The 17,939-nt window shown below is 40.2% G+C and overlaps 1 protein-coding gene across 1 annotated transcript in view; it reads left to right on the top strand.

Annotated features, from left to right (window-relative positions):
• Nucleotides 1-16,601, top strand: part of cdh13 (cadherin 13, H-cadherin (heart)) — a 589,258-nt gene extending 572,657 nt beyond the window's left edge. The window contains exon 14 of the mRNA XM_022679628.2: nucleotides 15,296-16,601. Coding sequence (XP_022535349.2) covers nucleotides 15,296-15,303 — 8 coding nt within the window. The 3' untranslated portion in view covers nucleotides 15,304-16,601. The remainder of the gene's footprint in view (nucleotides 1-15,295) is intronic.
• Nucleotides 16,602-17,939: the final 1,338 nt, after the last annotated feature.

The following is a 17,939-nucleotide window of genomic DNA, read 5'->3' as shown; positions in this document are numbered from 1 at the left end:
TCACAATTTGTGTTTACTTTTATCTGTATATTGCTGTGCTGTACACATGCTTAAGCAGTATTAGAGTGCAGTCTGCCTGGTTCGGGCGATTTGGCTGAATATGCCCCTCGTCAGACCCTTAGCTTGTTTACTGGCTGCTTGCCCAAGCCTCGCAGGCCAGAAAAAAAACTGTTTGGTGGGGCACGGCGGTTTACAACTGAATAAATCTGCATAACTTTATTAAACATGCTGCTTGTGCATAATAAATAGGGCATCTAGGAAGATGGATTCAGCCGTTTGTGGCCAAAGGTAAATGTTATGCTAATGGCATGAAAATGAGCAGTTTATGACTGATTTATGGCTTTACATATTGCTGCCAGCCTCGATGAGTAAAGAGCTGGGCTCCAAGTCTTTACTCTTTTGTCTGAAAAAGTACAAAAAGTGCGGGTAAGGTCAGTGCACTTGTTTTCTGCAGCTTAGCCCGAGACTGGCGGCTCCAAACGCATTTGTTTGGGCTGTCATAAGAGTGTACTAGAGTGTGGTTAGCTCAGGTATTTACACCTTGTTATAGGCTTACATGTTTGACAGTAAGTCTGCCTGTCTGTATCTCCCTGTGCTTATGGGTACTACATGGCTAGGTATTGGATTGGAGAAAAAGAGAAGAAGCTGGCTGTTGTTTTTTTTATTTTTTATTTTTTTCCTGGTCCCTGCTGATCTATATCTCATGGTCTTTACTGAACCGCAGGGCCACCATCACTCACACAGACAGAGCGGGCGGCGTGGGGTGTATTATGCCTCCCATAAAGCCTAAAATCCAGTATCTTTACAACAGAATTTAAGATTCTGCCATTGCCAAGCTTCATTTCTTTCATGTGGGTGTGTGTATATTTATGTGGGTAGGCCTACACGTATATATGAGTGTGTGTGTGTGTGTGTGTGTGTGTGAGAGAGTGTGTGTGTGTTGATCTCTCAGATCACCCTCCCCACCCACTCCCTTGGCGACTGTCTCATAGCATAAGCAGTATATCTCGTTTATACCATTTGCAATAGCATGAATAATTTACTCGCCCAATGAGACGAAGGCAAGCGTAATGGAGCTGTTTGTCTGGCGATTCAGGGATAAGCATGAGAAAAATACAATTTGAAGATTTTGAGATCCTTATTTTTGATCTCTCCTGGGACTTTTGGTGTCCTTAGATAGGCTTGTGTGTGTCTGTGTGTGTGTTTGTGTGGATGTGGATGTGTGTTCTTCCAGCGAATTCTGTGCCCAAGGCCTGGTTTGGGTAGAAGACGGATCCATCTGTAATTCATGGCACAATGGAGCCATTGAAAGGCCTGAGCCAAACATGCCTGCAGGCATCTATCTGTCTCTCTCTCTCTCTCTCTCTCTCTCGCTCACTCGTTCTTCTCTCTTGGTCACACTCACACTTTCTCTCAGTCTCTCTGTCTCTCTCTCTCTCATCAAACCCTTTGTCATTCTCTCTCTCTCTCTCTCTCTTCACTGCTCTCCATTTTCTTTTCTCTCCACATCACTCTTGCGTCTCCTCTCTCCCTCTTCCCCCTCTTCATCTCATCAAATCTTATCTCCATCTCCACACCTTTCCCCATGCGATCACGCTCTTACAAACAGAATCATAAGCTGGTGTTTTAGCTTTTCACCTTTAGTGTCTTCATTATCTGTCACATATTGCATTCTAGCAATTCACCTCCAACATTTATCTGTCGCTCCGAGACGCCGTTGTCATCGCGCCGGGGCTGTGTGAATGTTAATAAGGCCGACATTCAAGGATTTCTTGCTCCTGGTGGAATGTTTTCCTGCTGCTCTGCCAGACTCTGCCATTCATTATGTCCTGCAGCCCTGCGCCGCTAACGCTGGCGACTAACATTCATTACTCTCCAAATGACACTAATGGCATTTCCTGACTAATCTTTTCTGAGGGAGTAATTCAGCATATTCTAAAGTGAATTAGCAGGTGGTAGAATCATGTACGTATATAGTATGTATATAAAAGACACACTAAGTGTGTAGTTCTTTACAAAAAAAAATTGCCCAGGGTCTAGCACGTCGTCAGTGGTAAGAGGGAGCTTTGAAAAGTATAACTTGGGTGTCACAGCAGGTATCAGCACTGAGTTCCGCGTTATAAAACAGGAGCTAAAGAAAAAATAGCTTTCCGCCAAGCACCAGGTGAAGGGCGAGTTGGAAGAATGTGTAGAAGAATGTCAAAAAGCAAGCTGTACTGTAGATGGTGGCTAACTTCTTAGAACAGGAACTTGGAGAGACTTCTAGAACTGCAGGCTAAGAAGGTATTCACTCTATGCCCAGGGTTGATGTGGCAATGTCCAGGCAATGTAGTCCTGAACACACTACTTCTTTAGTTTGTGCTGAACTTTAGGAGTGTTATGTCAAAATATAAGCACCCTATAAACAAGATTTCCTTTAAAAAATGGTGTAAACAGAAATATGTACATCTGTAAATAAATACAGATCTCTTACCTGGAAGGTCCTGGAAGTTGGAAGTTATATGGTGCCCCACAACAATCCCACCTTTTTGTGTTATGTTCAAGAGCTGTATATACAGTACCAGTCAAAAGTTTGGACACACCTTAAATTCAGTGTTTTTTTTTTTGTTGTTGTTTTTTTTTCATTATTTAAATTGTATTGTAGATTATACTAAAGTCACCCAAACTCTGAAGAAAAACATATGGAATTATTTTGTAAACCAGAATCTGTTTTATATTCTTGCTTCTTCAAAGTAGCACCTCTTGCTTAAATGACCGCTTTGTGCACATCTTGGCTGGATTTTCTCAGTCAGCTTTATGAGGTCGCCACCTGGAACGGCTTTCAGTTAACGTTAAGTTGTGTTGAACTTGCCAGGAGTTACTTACTTGAATGTACTGCCCTCCTAATGTGTTTAAGAGCATCGGTTGCAAAGTTGTGAAGAGGTAGAGTGGGTATACAATGAATAGCTGTACTTGAGTAAAGTTATAAACCACATTATGGCAAGAACTACTACTAAGTACTGCTAAGTAAAGAAAAAAAATACTTTGAGAAATGAAGGTCAGTCATTCTGAAAATTGTCAAGAACTTTGAAAATGTGCTCAAGTGCAGTAACAATCAAAAACGTTATGATGAAACGGGCTCTCACGAGGGCCACCCCAGGAAAGAAAGACCAAGAATTACCTCTATTGCACAGGATAGGTTAATCAGAGTTACCCACCTCAGAAAAAGCAATTTAACAGCATCCCAGAAAAGAGCATTTACAGCATTTAGGTTTGTTTAAAACTTTTATTTTTACTACATGATTCCCCTATTCCCTTGTTCCTGCATAGTCTATATGACTTCAGTATTCATTTACAATGTAGGAAACTGTAGCTGGTAAAATTGCAGCTCTCACCAATCCATTAAACATTTGTGCCTCTACACAAGAGTCTATTAAAAACAAACGTGATAGCTTGGAGATTTTAGTTTAGATGGTTAGTTTGTGCTATTTAGTCTGTATTGCATCAGATAGAATGAAAGGTCTATTAAAGTATGCAGAGAAACAGATAAAACAGTTGAGACTTTCTCTGTAATTATGGAATGTTATAGGTCAGTGTCACAAATAAAATAGAAAAGAGAGTAAGTGTAGAAACAAGCAGATGGTCATTATATATTTAGATGTGGCATTTGATAATCATACGACAGGATTAATTCTGAATGCATTTAAACTGTGTTCACAATGCTTCTTTAAACACTGAAGGCTTTAATGTTGTTTTATCTCTCTCTACACCACTAGTTGCACCTATGATGAGTGTTGGGTTTGCTTCCAGTGTGTGGTTCAAGGGCTTTCTGTATACTTTAAAATGCAGGAGGTGTGTGGAAATAGAGAATCTGACCTGTAGATTAATGTCTTGTTGGTACATTTCCAGTTTATAGTTATGTCCTCCAGCTGACCATATCAAGCTTTGGTAAAAATGCTTTACTACTGTCTGAACTTGAGAATGTTTAGTGTGTCAGTGTGTGTGTGTGTGTGTGTGTGTGTGTGGACTGACTAAAAGGAAACAGGAAGCTCTGTAAAAAGAATCAAAGCCAGCATGGTTCTACACATACACACAAACTTCTTCTGTCAGAACACATTTTACAGGCACACAGGAGAAGATAGAGGAGGGTCCAGCATGGTGTGGCATGCTGATAGAGTGCGAAGGACTGATTTCAATTCCCTCCCCTCCTTTATGAACCTGACCACTGCCGAGACGGACAGAGAGAGAAGAGAAAAGAAAGGAAGTTAATGCCCAGGGCAGAATAACACAGCTCAGCACGCTGCTGTTGCTCCGGCACTATTTCAGCAAATTCTATGCCTCTTTCATGTGGAGCATGCGGTCATAATGCATGCAGCTCACAGCTGCACCACGTACCCACGCACATGCACATCGTGATGTCATTCACTTGACCTTTACGTGAGGGTGAGCTCCGGTTTATCAATGGCTGCTGGATCAGTTTATCTGCTCTGTGTTAGAGGATGTGCTGAGTATTACCTTGATGTTCAGGAGTCTGCACTTTACAGGTGGTGACATTTTTTGGCCAGCAGATTTGTATTAGTTGATGATGGATAGACAATAATGCATTTAATGAGGTGGCCATTTTTGAGTGGGAACTCAAATGAACACATCTGAAAAGTTACATTTAGTAAGGAAACTTTTAAAACTTTTCTATAACAGTAAAGTTTCTATAACAAACTGAAGGTTTCTGTTGAACCATACATCCAACCCAAATATCTTGCATTCTAAGCTTTTACAATGCCTGTGACCCACAGTGGCCTTCTAATGGATCCCCGTATGTTTGTCTGTGTTCAGACTACACTTTTTTCTTGTCCAGAGCATTTGTTCTGAGCGTGGGCTCTTGTCGTTCTTTTTTAGAGTGCACAGTCTGGCTGGTCTCAGTATAAGTCCACTAGAGACAACTACTCTGCTGATCCTGAACACAGATTCACCTCCATCCATCTCCATCAGCAGCCGTTTCACTCTAAATTGACTGTGTTGCGCGAGTGTGTGTATGTGTGTGGGTGCCTTTAAATGTCTCCACAGCAGAGAGAAAATCCATACTTTCTGTTCTCTCTCCACTTCTCCGAGATAAAGCACTCCAGTGGGCTTGCTTTTTGCGGACCCTTAAATAATGTATGTAAGCCCCTGAGGACAGCACAAACAGATTCCGTGTGAGGGTACATAAGTATCGCACTGTTCAGACGCTCTTTTACTGCTGCTAAATCCTGCGCCAAATCCTTCAGCTTTACCCGCTTATGCCACCCTCTCACGACACACACCGCCACCGTGCAAAAGGGCCGGTTACTCCTCCTTCAGTGTCTCTCTCATACACACTCGTACACACCGCCAACACTGCCGCTGTCTCGGCTATGGAGGCTAGCCCCCTGGGAACGCTGATTTGGTTTGTCTGCAGGGAACAGAACCCTCTAGGTTGCTTAATGGTTGCTCCTTGGACGTGTTTTTCTAGGAAAAACCTTTAATTATTGTCAGATTTCTCTCCCCAGACACTAAAATAGTCACACATCATCTTCATCACCTTCTTCTCCAATACTGAGTTATGCTTCTGCTTGCCTTAAAACCAGCATCAATCTTCTTTAAAAAGGATTACACCAGTCTCTAGAGATCCTGCCCACTTTAGTTCAATCTTCTACTTATTTAGTGCTTCTTGTCCAAGCAGAATACAGCCTCTTAGGATGCTTTTAAACCTACCTTGTTTAATTCAGACCTTCAGACTTTTCAATTTGGTTAACAAAAAGGATAAAAGGACAAAATAGCAAAAACGCTCAGTCTGGATCATGAACTGAACCATGGTTTGCTATGTTTGCGGTGTGAAAAATGAAGCGTTAAGGAATGCTAGCCATATCTATTAAACAATAGAAGAAGAAAAAGTACCAGAGCTGTACCAGAAATATGTAGCTGTGTGGGCACAACAGATTACACTCGCAGCTCCTCTATCTACTGTAACTGTAGATCAGCCCTTATTCATACACAACAACAAAAACAAGGATTTTGAGGTTAAACTGTTATGCTAATTCTACTGTGTAATGTGTATGCACCTGAAAAGAGACCAGAAAAGGTTCTGGTAAGGAGGCAGAATTCGGCACAACACCTGGAAAAGCAGCTTGCCAAATTGACAGCAAGCTGATGACTGATGCATGCCTGCACACCATGAACCACGGTTGGATTTGCTCCAGACTTTCGAGTGTGAAAATGGATTAATTCCGAGAGGACACCTGTAGGGTCTATCTGCCTGCCTGCTGGCCTGTCTATCTGTCCATCCACCCTTCCATCCATCCATCTCAAGAGGCTTTTATTATCCTTACCTGATAAAATTAATGTTATCATTTTCCCTATCACAATATATTCTGAAAAACACCTTCAATCTGAATAAAACTACCTTCCTCCAAATGCTTAAAGTGCACTGTAAAGAACAAGTGAAGAACATTGATGATTTGGTTTCAGAGGCAGCTATCAAGCAAAGGAATCTATATACTAGGTAGCAAGTGAACAGTCAGTTCTTGAAGTTGGTGTTTTGAAAGCAGGAAAAATGAACAATCGTAAGAGTCACTTTGACAGCTGTGATTCACACAACTGTACTGAAAGACTGGACCAGAACACCTCCATGAAAACATCAGTCAGGTCTTGTGGAGTGTTCTGAAAAGTGCTCCAAGGAAATGAGTCACGGTCACTCAAGGCTTGTGTACGTGTTCCATAAAAGCGCCACCCACTAAGTTAAAGGACATTGTAACGGAAGGATCTGCTGCTAATGCTTGTTTTGGTGCAAGAAACCATAGACACCACACCTGTGGAGTCCAAGCCTCAATGGGTCAGAGCTGTTTTGGCAGCTTGAAGGGAAATGACTCAGTATGAATTGGCAATTCAGTTTGTCACTAGAAAAGTGTTTTCAAACTAGAAAACTAGGTTCTTCCATGACATTCGATTTAAAGTCTCTAAAAAAAAAAATCTAAACTGGTATTTCTCAAATTAAGAATGAAGATGACATTACATTACATTACATTTGGCAGACGCTTTTGTCCAAAGCGACTTACAATAGTGAAGTACAAAAAGTAATAGAAGTTAAAGGTAAAAACAGCTTTAGACAGGGCCTAAAGGAGGTCAAAGGGAAATAATGGGATAGAGGAGTAAAGGAGGGGAAGAAGGAAATTAGGAGGTTAGAAGTAGTTAGTGTGTTAGTGTGTTAGAGGTGTTAAGAGAGTAAGTGCTCTTTGAAGAGCTCTGTCTTCAGGAGTTTCTTAAAGATAGTGAGGGATGCTCCTGATCTGGTAGTAGAAGGTAGTTAGTTAGAGGTGTTAGGAGAGTAAGTGCTCTTTGAAGAGCTCTGTCTTCAGGAGTTTCTTAAAGATAGCGAAAGATTCTCCTAATCTGGTAGTGGAATGAAGTTTGTTCCACCATTGGGGAACTCTGTATGAGGACCGTTTGGATTGCTTCTACCATTCAATGGAAGGTTTCTTAAGGAATTAAGAGTGGTCTTTCTGTTGTATTTCTCTAAATAAGTCTTATTTTTTTGTCTGGTTAATTCAGGTTCATTTTCACCCTTGATGTGATTTATTTGGGCCTGTGTGAATATAAAAATCAGTCTAAGTCTAAATCAAGTCTAAATCGCTTCTAAGAAAAACATCCGGATCATGAGAGATTAAATCTAACCCTATGAGATTTACTGCAAAAGTGAGCTAAATGGCAGTTTAAGCTGGTATATTGTCCAGATAATTACTACAGATATGAACAAATGCCATCTTTATCAATGCTCCAAGCAAATATGCACTGAAATACATGCTATACTAGAACACAGGAACTTCTTGGTCTCCTTTTGTATTTACTTTCTCGCTCCCGTCTCAAACAAGCCTGACCAATCAGCGGTAAAAGAGAATTCTCACATAATTTGCTGTGATGCACTTAAGTTTTCTCTTGTGGAAAAAAAACAACCAAACAATAAAAAAAAATGCTCCAAGTTGAACTGATTGGGACCAGAGTAAACCAACTATTAGTTTCTGTCAGTGTTACAGATTTTGACCTCGCCAGAAAAGGTCACAACTACATTACAGTGAAGTGTGTGAGAGGAGATAGTAAGGAGACTAAGCAAGCCAGTCAGTAGAAAAAAAAAAAAAAAAAAACCTCCAGCAATAACTCAACACCAGTTAAAGGGTTATCAGATAGTGAGGCCACAAGAGCAATCAATGAATGCAAACATGGTTATCTCCCAGGCAAACAAATGAAGCTGTGCTGCTGCTCCCAACAGTGAGCTTAGGCATAGGCTCTGGAACAGATGGGTACGGATGCTGCTGATGCTGAGGGGAGGCGTGTGCTGTAGAGTTCACCCACACACACTCTCACTCTCTCTCACACACACACACACAGATAGCCACAGTGCCCCCTGTTGTCATGCTTGAGAGTTGCACTAAGAACAGCAGCCCCTCAGGGTTCATTATCTTGCAGTAGAAGAGCGCAGCGTTTAATGTAGAGGCTGTACCTGCATCGTGGCTCCAGGTTTTGAGGTATGGGCAGAAGGTAAATAATATAAATGAGCAAATAACCCCAAGCAGAAGCAGAGCACATCTGTCTGCTGGAGATTACTGCTACAGTACGTATTAATGCTCTGCCTGTAACTGACTGTTTGCCGATGCTTGGAGAGGAAGCGTGGCGTCAGTAGAGAGTAACTCAAAAACAGCGAGTGACTCCTGCTGATATGAAAATGTGCATCAAGAAACAATAAAGCTTTTTTTTTAAATGACACTAGTAAAAAATGATAGCACTTCAACTTGTCAGTGCCTTTACTCGTTTTGAATCCCTCAAATTGTGTTGATAAAGGTGCTTAAGTCTTAAGTGGTCTTGGATGTTTGGTTCTTAAAAAACTTTCAACAGTTAAAAAGTGAATTTTACACCTCAAAGTTCCTCACAGTTCAATGGGTTCTTTAAAGAACTAGATTTTATAGTAATAAAGAATCCAAAAAGTTCAAGTGGTCATCATGTCTTTAGTAGTTTGAAGACTGACCAACTAACTAAACAAGTAAAATCAGGCATCCTGCTTTGAAACCCTATGCTTTGCTGAATGGACACCCCTGCTCTAAGAGCACTGAGGATACCAGACACTATGGACACCACACCTGTGGAGTTCAGGTCTCAATGGGTCTGAGCTGTTTTGGCAGCTTGAATAGAAATGACTCAATAAATAGGCAATTCAGATTCTTTACAATGTGAACCATAAAATGGTTCTTTATAGTCCTTCTAACATACAAAATGTGTTGCAAAAAGTGTTTTTTTTAAACTGTAAGACTTGGTTCTACCATGACCTTCGATTAAAGGTTCCTAAAAAAACATATTTCTTTTGATTTTAAACTGAAATCATCTAAACTGTAATTTAGATAAAGTGTAAAGATCTGAGCCAATTTGCGAGAGGGCAGATTTTGATGGCTTGTAATGTTTGAGTTTTTACTTTCAAAAGTCACCAGTGGACCTACATTTCTGAATCCTTTTGAATTTAGCAAAGTAGTGGCTTTTATTTTAAGACTATGTTTGGAGGAAGACGCTTAATTTTCCAAATGTAATAGTCAACACACACACACACACACACACACACACACACACACACACACACACACACACACACACACACACACACACACACACACACACACACACACACACACACACACACACACACACACAAACTACCTTTTACCTGCTCAACCACTCCTATCTCCTCCCTTTCACTACTCTCTTTAAGCTCAAAGTAGAAGCTGCTTGAACTCCAACCCAAAGTTCTCAAGCTCTCAAATTGTATCTTTTCTTATAGTCATCATTTAACACATTGCATTAATTTCTATGCTCTTAATGTATAATAAAAGATAAATTAGAGCTCAATAAGCTGCTAAAACTATTCTTAACCAACAGCTCAAGTATCAGGTAATGTTTCTGCAGCCGTTCTCAATGACAAGAACTTTTTTTATGTAATGTTCTGTGGTTCCATTCACCACCACTGTGTGAACAGTTTCGACTAGAACATGTGGAGTAATGAAGCGACGGGCTGCCTGAGCAGACTCCTAAAGCTGCAGTTCCAATCTGATAAAGGATTCTTGGAGGGGAGGAAAATGTAATTAATCCACAAACAGGGAAATAAGCCCAAGCTCTGTCCATCACACCACTCAGCCACCGGCCCTCCACTGAAGTTTAAATCCCCTTTTCTGCCGAGCCGACCGCTTTTACGCTTTTAATCCACTCGGGCTCCAGAGCAAGCCTATCTAGAAGGGAGCAGGGGGGGAGGAAAAATCCATCAGACCACCGTTCAGCAGTGTTTCATTCCTTTTTTTTTAATCCCTTTGTTCTGATGCGACATGCATGGTGTACCTCGCTGATAAACTGTCACCCTCTTTCTAGCGTAATTAATTTCAGATTGAAATTTGCGAGAATTATACTGTTTTTATTTTATTCCGTTTTATACTGTTTTATACTGCCTGCTTGCTCTGTGTTGTTGTGTATCGGATGCATGAGACAATAATCTGCTTTGATGAGTTGAAAGGCTTTCGCTGTTTAGGGAAAGAATGGAAAACAAGGCATTTGCTGCAGTGAAGAAAAGAAGGAAATAGAAAAAGGAGAAGAGGAGGAGAGTAGAGTCCTTGCAACTTTAATCGTGGCACCAGGAGGACAGTTGTATTTATAGGATGAAGATGACACAGGGACATCGCTGGTTAAGTGTAAAGTTGGAGAAGAACACAAGTCTTTAAAGTTGGCTGCCGTACTTTGCAAGAAATGGAAAGGCAATTTCAGAAAGTGAGAGAGGGAAAGAGATAGAGAATGTGAGAGAGAGGTGGAGGAAGGAGATGCTGCTGTTGTTGTTGTTGTGTATTTAGCCTCCAGGCTGTCGTGTTGGAGCACAGGGGTCATATGTGTGTTGTTGTGTTTGCTCCGACTCCAGCCGACTGCTGCCACAACCACTTTGGCCCAATCAGGATGACGCTAATTAGATCAAACACTCTTCCGTCCTGCTCCTTCCATCGCTCATTCCCTCCACGTCTCAGAGCCGTCCCTCCTCAGCAGATCAGCAGAGCTGTAGACCCGCACTTCCCCTCTCTCTCCTCCTCCGGGGGGCTGGTGGTGGGGGGTGGGAGAGAGCGTGGAGGAGGGGGAGGGGGTGAGGGTGGATTCTTATCCGCTTCTCAGCCGACTTCATTGCATCTCGCTGAGGCGAGGTGAATTGATTTGCTTATGTATTTTCTTGTTTGGCCGCTCGCTCTTTTTGCCTAAGGAGAAAGAATTACCTGCTACGTTACAGAGGCTCCGTGTGTGAATAGAGGCTGCCGGAGTCTCATTACATTTGCAAAAAGCGTTTTTCTATTTTTTTCCGTTCTGAAACAGAGGAGATTTTCGCTCTGCTTCTGAGTATTGTTCAATTTTTATTTCCCTTTCAGATTCACTTAAGGCCAAAAAATACAACAAAAAAAAGTGGCTAGTCCAAAAGAGAAAAAAAATTAGGGGAAGGGAATAAAAAAATCAATAGCTCTTCCTATTAAATATTCCCCCATTAGATCTGGCACGCTTCGATCGGTCTGGGGTTTCTGAGGCCTACAGGCCAATTCATTTCAGAACGTCTCGCAAAATTACTGCTTGCATTTTTCAAAAGTGCTCCTTAATCTCATTTTGTGGATGCAACCCAGGAGGTAAGAGGCAAGATCAGGACAGCGCATTGGGACAACGTGAGCAAGGGAAGAAGAAGTAATGGCGATATTAAGACACAATGGAGAAAGAATTGCTCAATATTTGTACCTTTATTTTAACATTATTTCAGTATTGAAAGAGACAAAATGAAAGGGAACCTTGGAGGAACTTTTATCCCTTTTTTAGACAACGACAGTGTCTGTCCAGCATTACCTGCACCAGCTGAATGCACTAAATCATATTAGGATTAAAGCTACATTCAATTTGAACTTGGAATTATTGGGTTTTCTGGGTTTTAAGTAGGAAATTGCAATTTGAATGCCCCCACAAGTCAAGTTTAAGAATAGGAAAGTCGGAGTGTTTCACCAAACTCGGAACCCAAATCAACAGTAATAAAAGCAGTAGTATTTTAGAGATCATTTGCATGTATGAGTATTTCTGATTACAGCATTAAGTTTTGGTATCATTTTATTTGGATGGTCCATTATAGATGCCTAATAGATGCTCAACTAACATTCAACTGCATGTCTATTAAATGCAATTTCAAAAGTTAAAAATAAAGGATTCTATATCGAATGGAAACTTGCATTGAACTGTAGCCCAAACTGGAGTCTGGTTATATTTTAGGGTTGGATTAAAGGTTCAGGTTAAGGTTTAGGTTAGGATTAAATTTTAGGGTTTATTTATGGTTAAGATTAGGTGCAGGGTTGGGTTCTATGCAAAATAATTTCAGCGTTCAACTAAGAAAAGTTGCACTTAATACATTCAGCAGAATATTAGTTAAGCATCTATGAGGGATCTATAATGGACAATCCAAATAAACTGTTAGCCACATTTCTTGATTTTTTTATGGATTTTTCAATTTGTAAATGTGGATGAACCCCTTAAAGTGTTTTGAGGAACCCTCATGAAAAAGGTTTTTAGAAGAAAATGTTAAAATTAAAAAAACCTTAAGCTCCTTAAGGGGTCCTTCCATTGAACAATTTCACATTATACTGTTCAACATCTGTCTGTTAATGTTTACATGTTTTTTGGATGTGCAGTGCTAACACTGCTCACCAGGACATAAATATGCGGTCAGATTTGCTATAAAACACTCGTAGATTATCATGAATCCAGTTTTGATAAACTTCAAAGTCTTTAGCTATGTATTGTTGGAGATGCTCTGAAATTATAAATTATAAAATTATATGAATGTTTGACTGAAATCCCATCAACTTATTTGTGGCATCATTCCTGGCTCTGACATCTGAGGTGAATCCACTGCAGAATTCAACATTTCTGGGTCATTATACGCCAGAGCTACAGAATACTGTATATCCTTTACTTTTAACCCATCCATGGTAGTAAACACACCCACACTCAGCTTCAGCACTTCAGGAGTATCATAGCCATGCTGTTCCAGGAGATCAAACACCTCCAGATCAGATTTTATTCCTCTTCCAAGTCCTCTTGTCTAATCATTAGGAAATGGCTGCCTCTAGTTTGTCACTGGATGTGGTTAATGAGTTTATGAGTGTTCTAAAACCTGTTTGTGTTAAAGATTGCATTGCTCTCACTACACTTCACTTTCAGGAAAAGTAACAAAGTGGTGGGACTGGTACTTGTTACCTCCATCTATAATTTGGATATACTTGCCTAATGTGTGATTCCTCTTCACTGCATAATTAAGCTGTTATCACCTCGTCTGTGGATCGCTGCACGATACATGATTAATCATGCTTCAGAAGACGTAAGGAAAGTGCGTTCTGATTCACACTGACTTTATTATAAGACTCGTTCTGATGTCAAGCTCAGACTACATTTCCTAACAAAATTAGGAAATAATTAAGCCAATATTTAGGCATAATGTCTTGATTGGGAGACTGGAAACATTACATGTTTGAGGTCGATCATTCATTACCAGTCTTTATTCATGGCCTTGAATTTGTAGATTCTCTGGCGAGAGGGTCTAGAAACTGTTGATCAGATCAGTTGTTACAGAAGTGTGATGATGCAAAAATTACAGGAACAATTTTTCTAAATAGATTTATGGTTTTGGCTCCTTTTTGCTTTTCTGGACTCCTTTAATAGGTAATGTTGCCACAGTTCAACTAACCAGAGGTGTATTGTAGCATCACCGGGGTCGAGTAAAACAGCAAGACCATAGTCCCATTTAGCAACTTTTTTTTAGGTGGTTCTGATTTTTGGACCAATAAACTTAAGTTAAGGCAGTCTTTAAACAAACCAGAAGAGAAAAGAGGAAAGTAAGAGTAGCTTAACCCATATTTACACACAAAAAAAAGGAATAAATAAAAGGTTTTGTATGTTTTCTCAAAAATGCCATAGGTGGTACTAAATAGACCAAACTTGGCCTGGATGTAAAATAAGGCAAGAACAAGTATGGAAAAGAATTTTTGAAGCAATTGATGGTTGAAGAGAGGTATTTCTCTGTTTGCCTGCTAAGGCTACCCCCAGCCTCTAAATTATATATATTTTATTTTGTACTCAGTCATTGAAGTCCCTTGATGAAAGGTCAGAATTTTATGGGTATTGTTGTCCAAACCAAAGTAGCATGTGTGAAAGGGGGTGTGAACTACAGTCTGGACCAAAAGACTAAAGTTTGGTCCGAACGAAATAGATGTTCTTGGTCTGGACCTACTGAATCATGATCCGCTTTACCTGCAGTGTGAAAACACTTTTCTAGATGGTTCAGACTTTCAGACCATTTATAGGAAGTTGAGGCAGTTTTAAACAAACCAGAGGGAAATTAAATGGTGGTGTGTGGCTGAAATTTGTCTCCCTTTGGCATGCAGGTGCATTATGCCTCGGTATGGACACTTACACTGAAAGCTTACACTGAGAATTTATTTATTTACCGTGCCAATATATTAATTATTATTTATAAAGAAAAATAAAAGGAATCTGAGGGCAATATTTTACACTTATTCTGATCTCATAGCTAACGCTGTACAAACCATTTATTATGAAATATAGAGAGGCTCTGCCCACATGTATAGCTGATGACGAAAGGATAAGGTAAAGTTCTTTAATCCGCTCACTAAATGAAAGTGTGAAACCAAAACTAACCAGACCTAATATATACAGTGTAACCGTTATAGTCCAGACTTTCAGGGGTGAAAACTTCCTTAAAATGAGGGCTCCACTGGTGGAGACCCTTAACAAACGTCAACACACAAGCTTACACACTCAACAAACAGAAAAAGAAAATTGCCAAGCATAGTAGAAGCTCATTGTGAACTCTTAAGCACCCTTCATACTCAACACTGCCAAAGTATTGTATCTCTGTGCAACACCCAGTTGCTGGCATCTTAGAATTTTACCCGTCTTCTTCAATACTACAAAAATGGCGTGTAGGAACATCACAACCTGTACACAATGTATGTGTTTATGGGTTTATGGGTTGTTGAAGACTTCTGTGCTTTTATTGCACAACTAAAGAAACATTAAAACATTAGTTATTTGGCCAACTTATACCGTAATCACAAGTTTGAGCTAAGAATATGCATTTTAATTGCATTCAATCAAAGTTGTCAAGTTTTATAGTGTCAAGTCTTTATTTTCTTTTTTATACTCACTCACCTTACTCTCTCTCTGTCTCTTTCTCCGTTTCTCTCTACTACAGGCCTGTAAATTTCTGCTGAACCTTTCTGTGGTCCTCTCGCAAAAGCTGAAGAATATCTACCAGTCCGTGCCCCCATCAAACCCCAGACTGAGAAGTCAGGAGAGGACCTCACCAAGCGCAAACACACTGTCCCACACACAACCACTGAGCCACTGAGCTTCTTCTGTTCTTCTCTTATCCCTCCACCTCCCTCCCATTCTGACAAGCACCTCCTTCACCACACCCCCCTCCCTCTCTCTCGCTCTCTCTCTCTACACTCCACTTCACTCCTCTCCTCCCTCGTTCACTCCCTCCCTCCCTCCCCTGCCCTATCACTCTCTCTGCATACTTCTGGACACTGTCATGGATGCCACCGCCTGAATGAACTCTCATTGGATAAAAAGGACGTATCGGATGGGGGGAAAGCACCTGGACTTTCTGATGTATTTGATTTATCTGTCTCTGGTTAAAGACTACTGTATGACTTTGTTTACTAATGTAATGGAGAGGACGTAAAGGCCTGTTTAGTCTGCAGTGACTGTGGTTTCTTAGGGCAAGGTGGTAGCCAAAAGCCTTCAAAACGTTTAAAGTCGAATCTCTGGAGTCTCTTTGTTCTTTTTTTTTCTTGTTTTTTTGGGGGTTTTCTTTCTGTTTTTAAACTGCATTAGTTGTTATGGAGTGGAATATATCTTTCTAGTAATGATGTGAAACTGGTGGTGGGTGGGTGGGTGGGGGGAAAGTACATTATATATATTTTATTTTTTACCATTGTACAAAATGTATTAATTAACTTATGTAATTTGACTGCAGACTTCTTCAGTTACCCCTCACGAATAAAAAGACAGAAAACTGTATCTTTTTGCGAATTTTAGGCACTATTTCTAATGCTATTGATGTCTTTTCCTCTTTTTCATGTACTAGCTCTGGGTTTTTTTTTTTCTTTAGAGAATGTGGGGTTGAGTCTGGAGTCTTACACTAATTTGCAAACTGGCAATCTGTCTGACCTGTGTTTTCATGGATCTGTTGGTATGACATTTAGTCTCGCTCTCTCTCCCCTCCACTCCCGCAGAGAGGCCGCAGAAGGCTGACGGTTTTGTTGGTTTGTATTTTGAGCTTGTGAGAAGAGGATCAAAAAAAAAAAAAAAAAAGAAGAGAAGAAAAAAAACAGAGGGAAAAAAAAGAAATAATAAAACGGGTGTGTGTACGTGTGAGTTTGTGCGGAAGACCCCGTAAGTCCTGGTAAAGCAAAGAAAAACAATGACGTTACGAATGAGTTATGTCTGTCTTTTGCACTAATTTAATAAAGCCGTTACTGTACTTCCCACCACTTTAACCTTGCTTTTCTTTAATTGGAGGAAGGCCAGCCTGCAGCCCCCAGACTCTTATACAACAGGTACTTCCTTTATGAACAAACAGCATGGGGTTATGAGTGCACTCCCTGCTGCAGTACCAAGATCCAAATGGATCTTAATGGCAGAGGGTAATAGATTGAAACTACAAAGACCCCACAGTGAGAGCCGGAGCAGCTCTGCTGAGCAGTTGCTATTTCAGGGTGATGTGCCATCATCTCCCGGGCCTGGGCACACAGGCTTCGGCCCTCTGATCAATCCTCAGCCTGCACAGCACTGTGGGAATACACTCAGAGAACTCCTGAAGCAATGCAACTCAAAGAACAGACTACGACATTGAAAAACTGCACTGAAGACCACTTATAACAATTTAAACTTTACAGGAGTACTCCAGTAGTACTCTTCACACTTCTCACTAAACTGATAACATGCTACTGCTTAGAAAATTACACCCACAAAAACTTTTATTGAGAGTTTTAATGCAATCAATATGGGTAAACCCAAAAATTACCCTGACAGTGGCCCATTTGTCATTTATCAGTTATGTTGTGTTCAACTGTGACATAATACTTACAATAATAAGCAATCTTTTTACATTGACTTTGATTGAAAGTCTCTTTCTATAAAGTTGCCATTTAGGATCTACACTTTTTTTGCATGATGGTGACAAAATGTTAGTTATGAAATATACTGTAGTATTTAATTTATATAATAATTTAATGTCCAGTGCTTGTCCAATGTTGCTAGCAACCACATGACCTCATATCAGTATACATGATCTATATCTGGGCAGTAAGTGTTAATTTACTCAGTAAATCACTAACATACGAATAAATACAAATAACATTCATACAAACAATAGTGAATTTACATCGCTGTGTTCATTAAAAAATCTTTAAAGCTCTCCTTAGGGAGATAAGTCACTGTTTGATGATGTTAAATCAGTCAAGATACTGATGGAATTGGACACATTCTCTGGTGCACTGGCTGGCTGGATGGGGGCATCCATGAAAAGTCTGGAACCAAGCTTTGTTCTCCATCTAACTAGCTTACTAAATCAACTACTTAATTACTTTAAAACTACTTTATTTTTTACTGTATTTATATTTACTGGTACATCTATCCTAATGTTATCTGTACAGAGCCCCTAAGTTGACATTAACTAAAAAGTATATAATAGGTGACCATATCTTAAGGTGTGGGAACAAGATCCTAATGCGCGACCACAACTTAAGATACGGGAGCGAGGTAAAAAAGAAGTGGGGACAACTTCTTAAGGCCTGACATGATTATCTCGCTCTCACGCCTTAAGTCAT

This window comes from Astyanax mexicanus, chromosome 9 (genome assembly GCF_023375975.1).
Source record: "Astyanax mexicanus isolate ESR-SI-001 chromosome 9, AstMex3_surface, whole genome shotgun sequence".
Lineage (NCBI taxonomy): Eukaryota > Metazoa > Chordata > Actinopteri > Characiformes > Acestrorhamphidae > Astyanax > Astyanax mexicanus.
The sequence above is the reverse complement of the archived record's forward strand: the minus strand, read 5'-3'. Positions and strand labels throughout refer to the sequence as shown.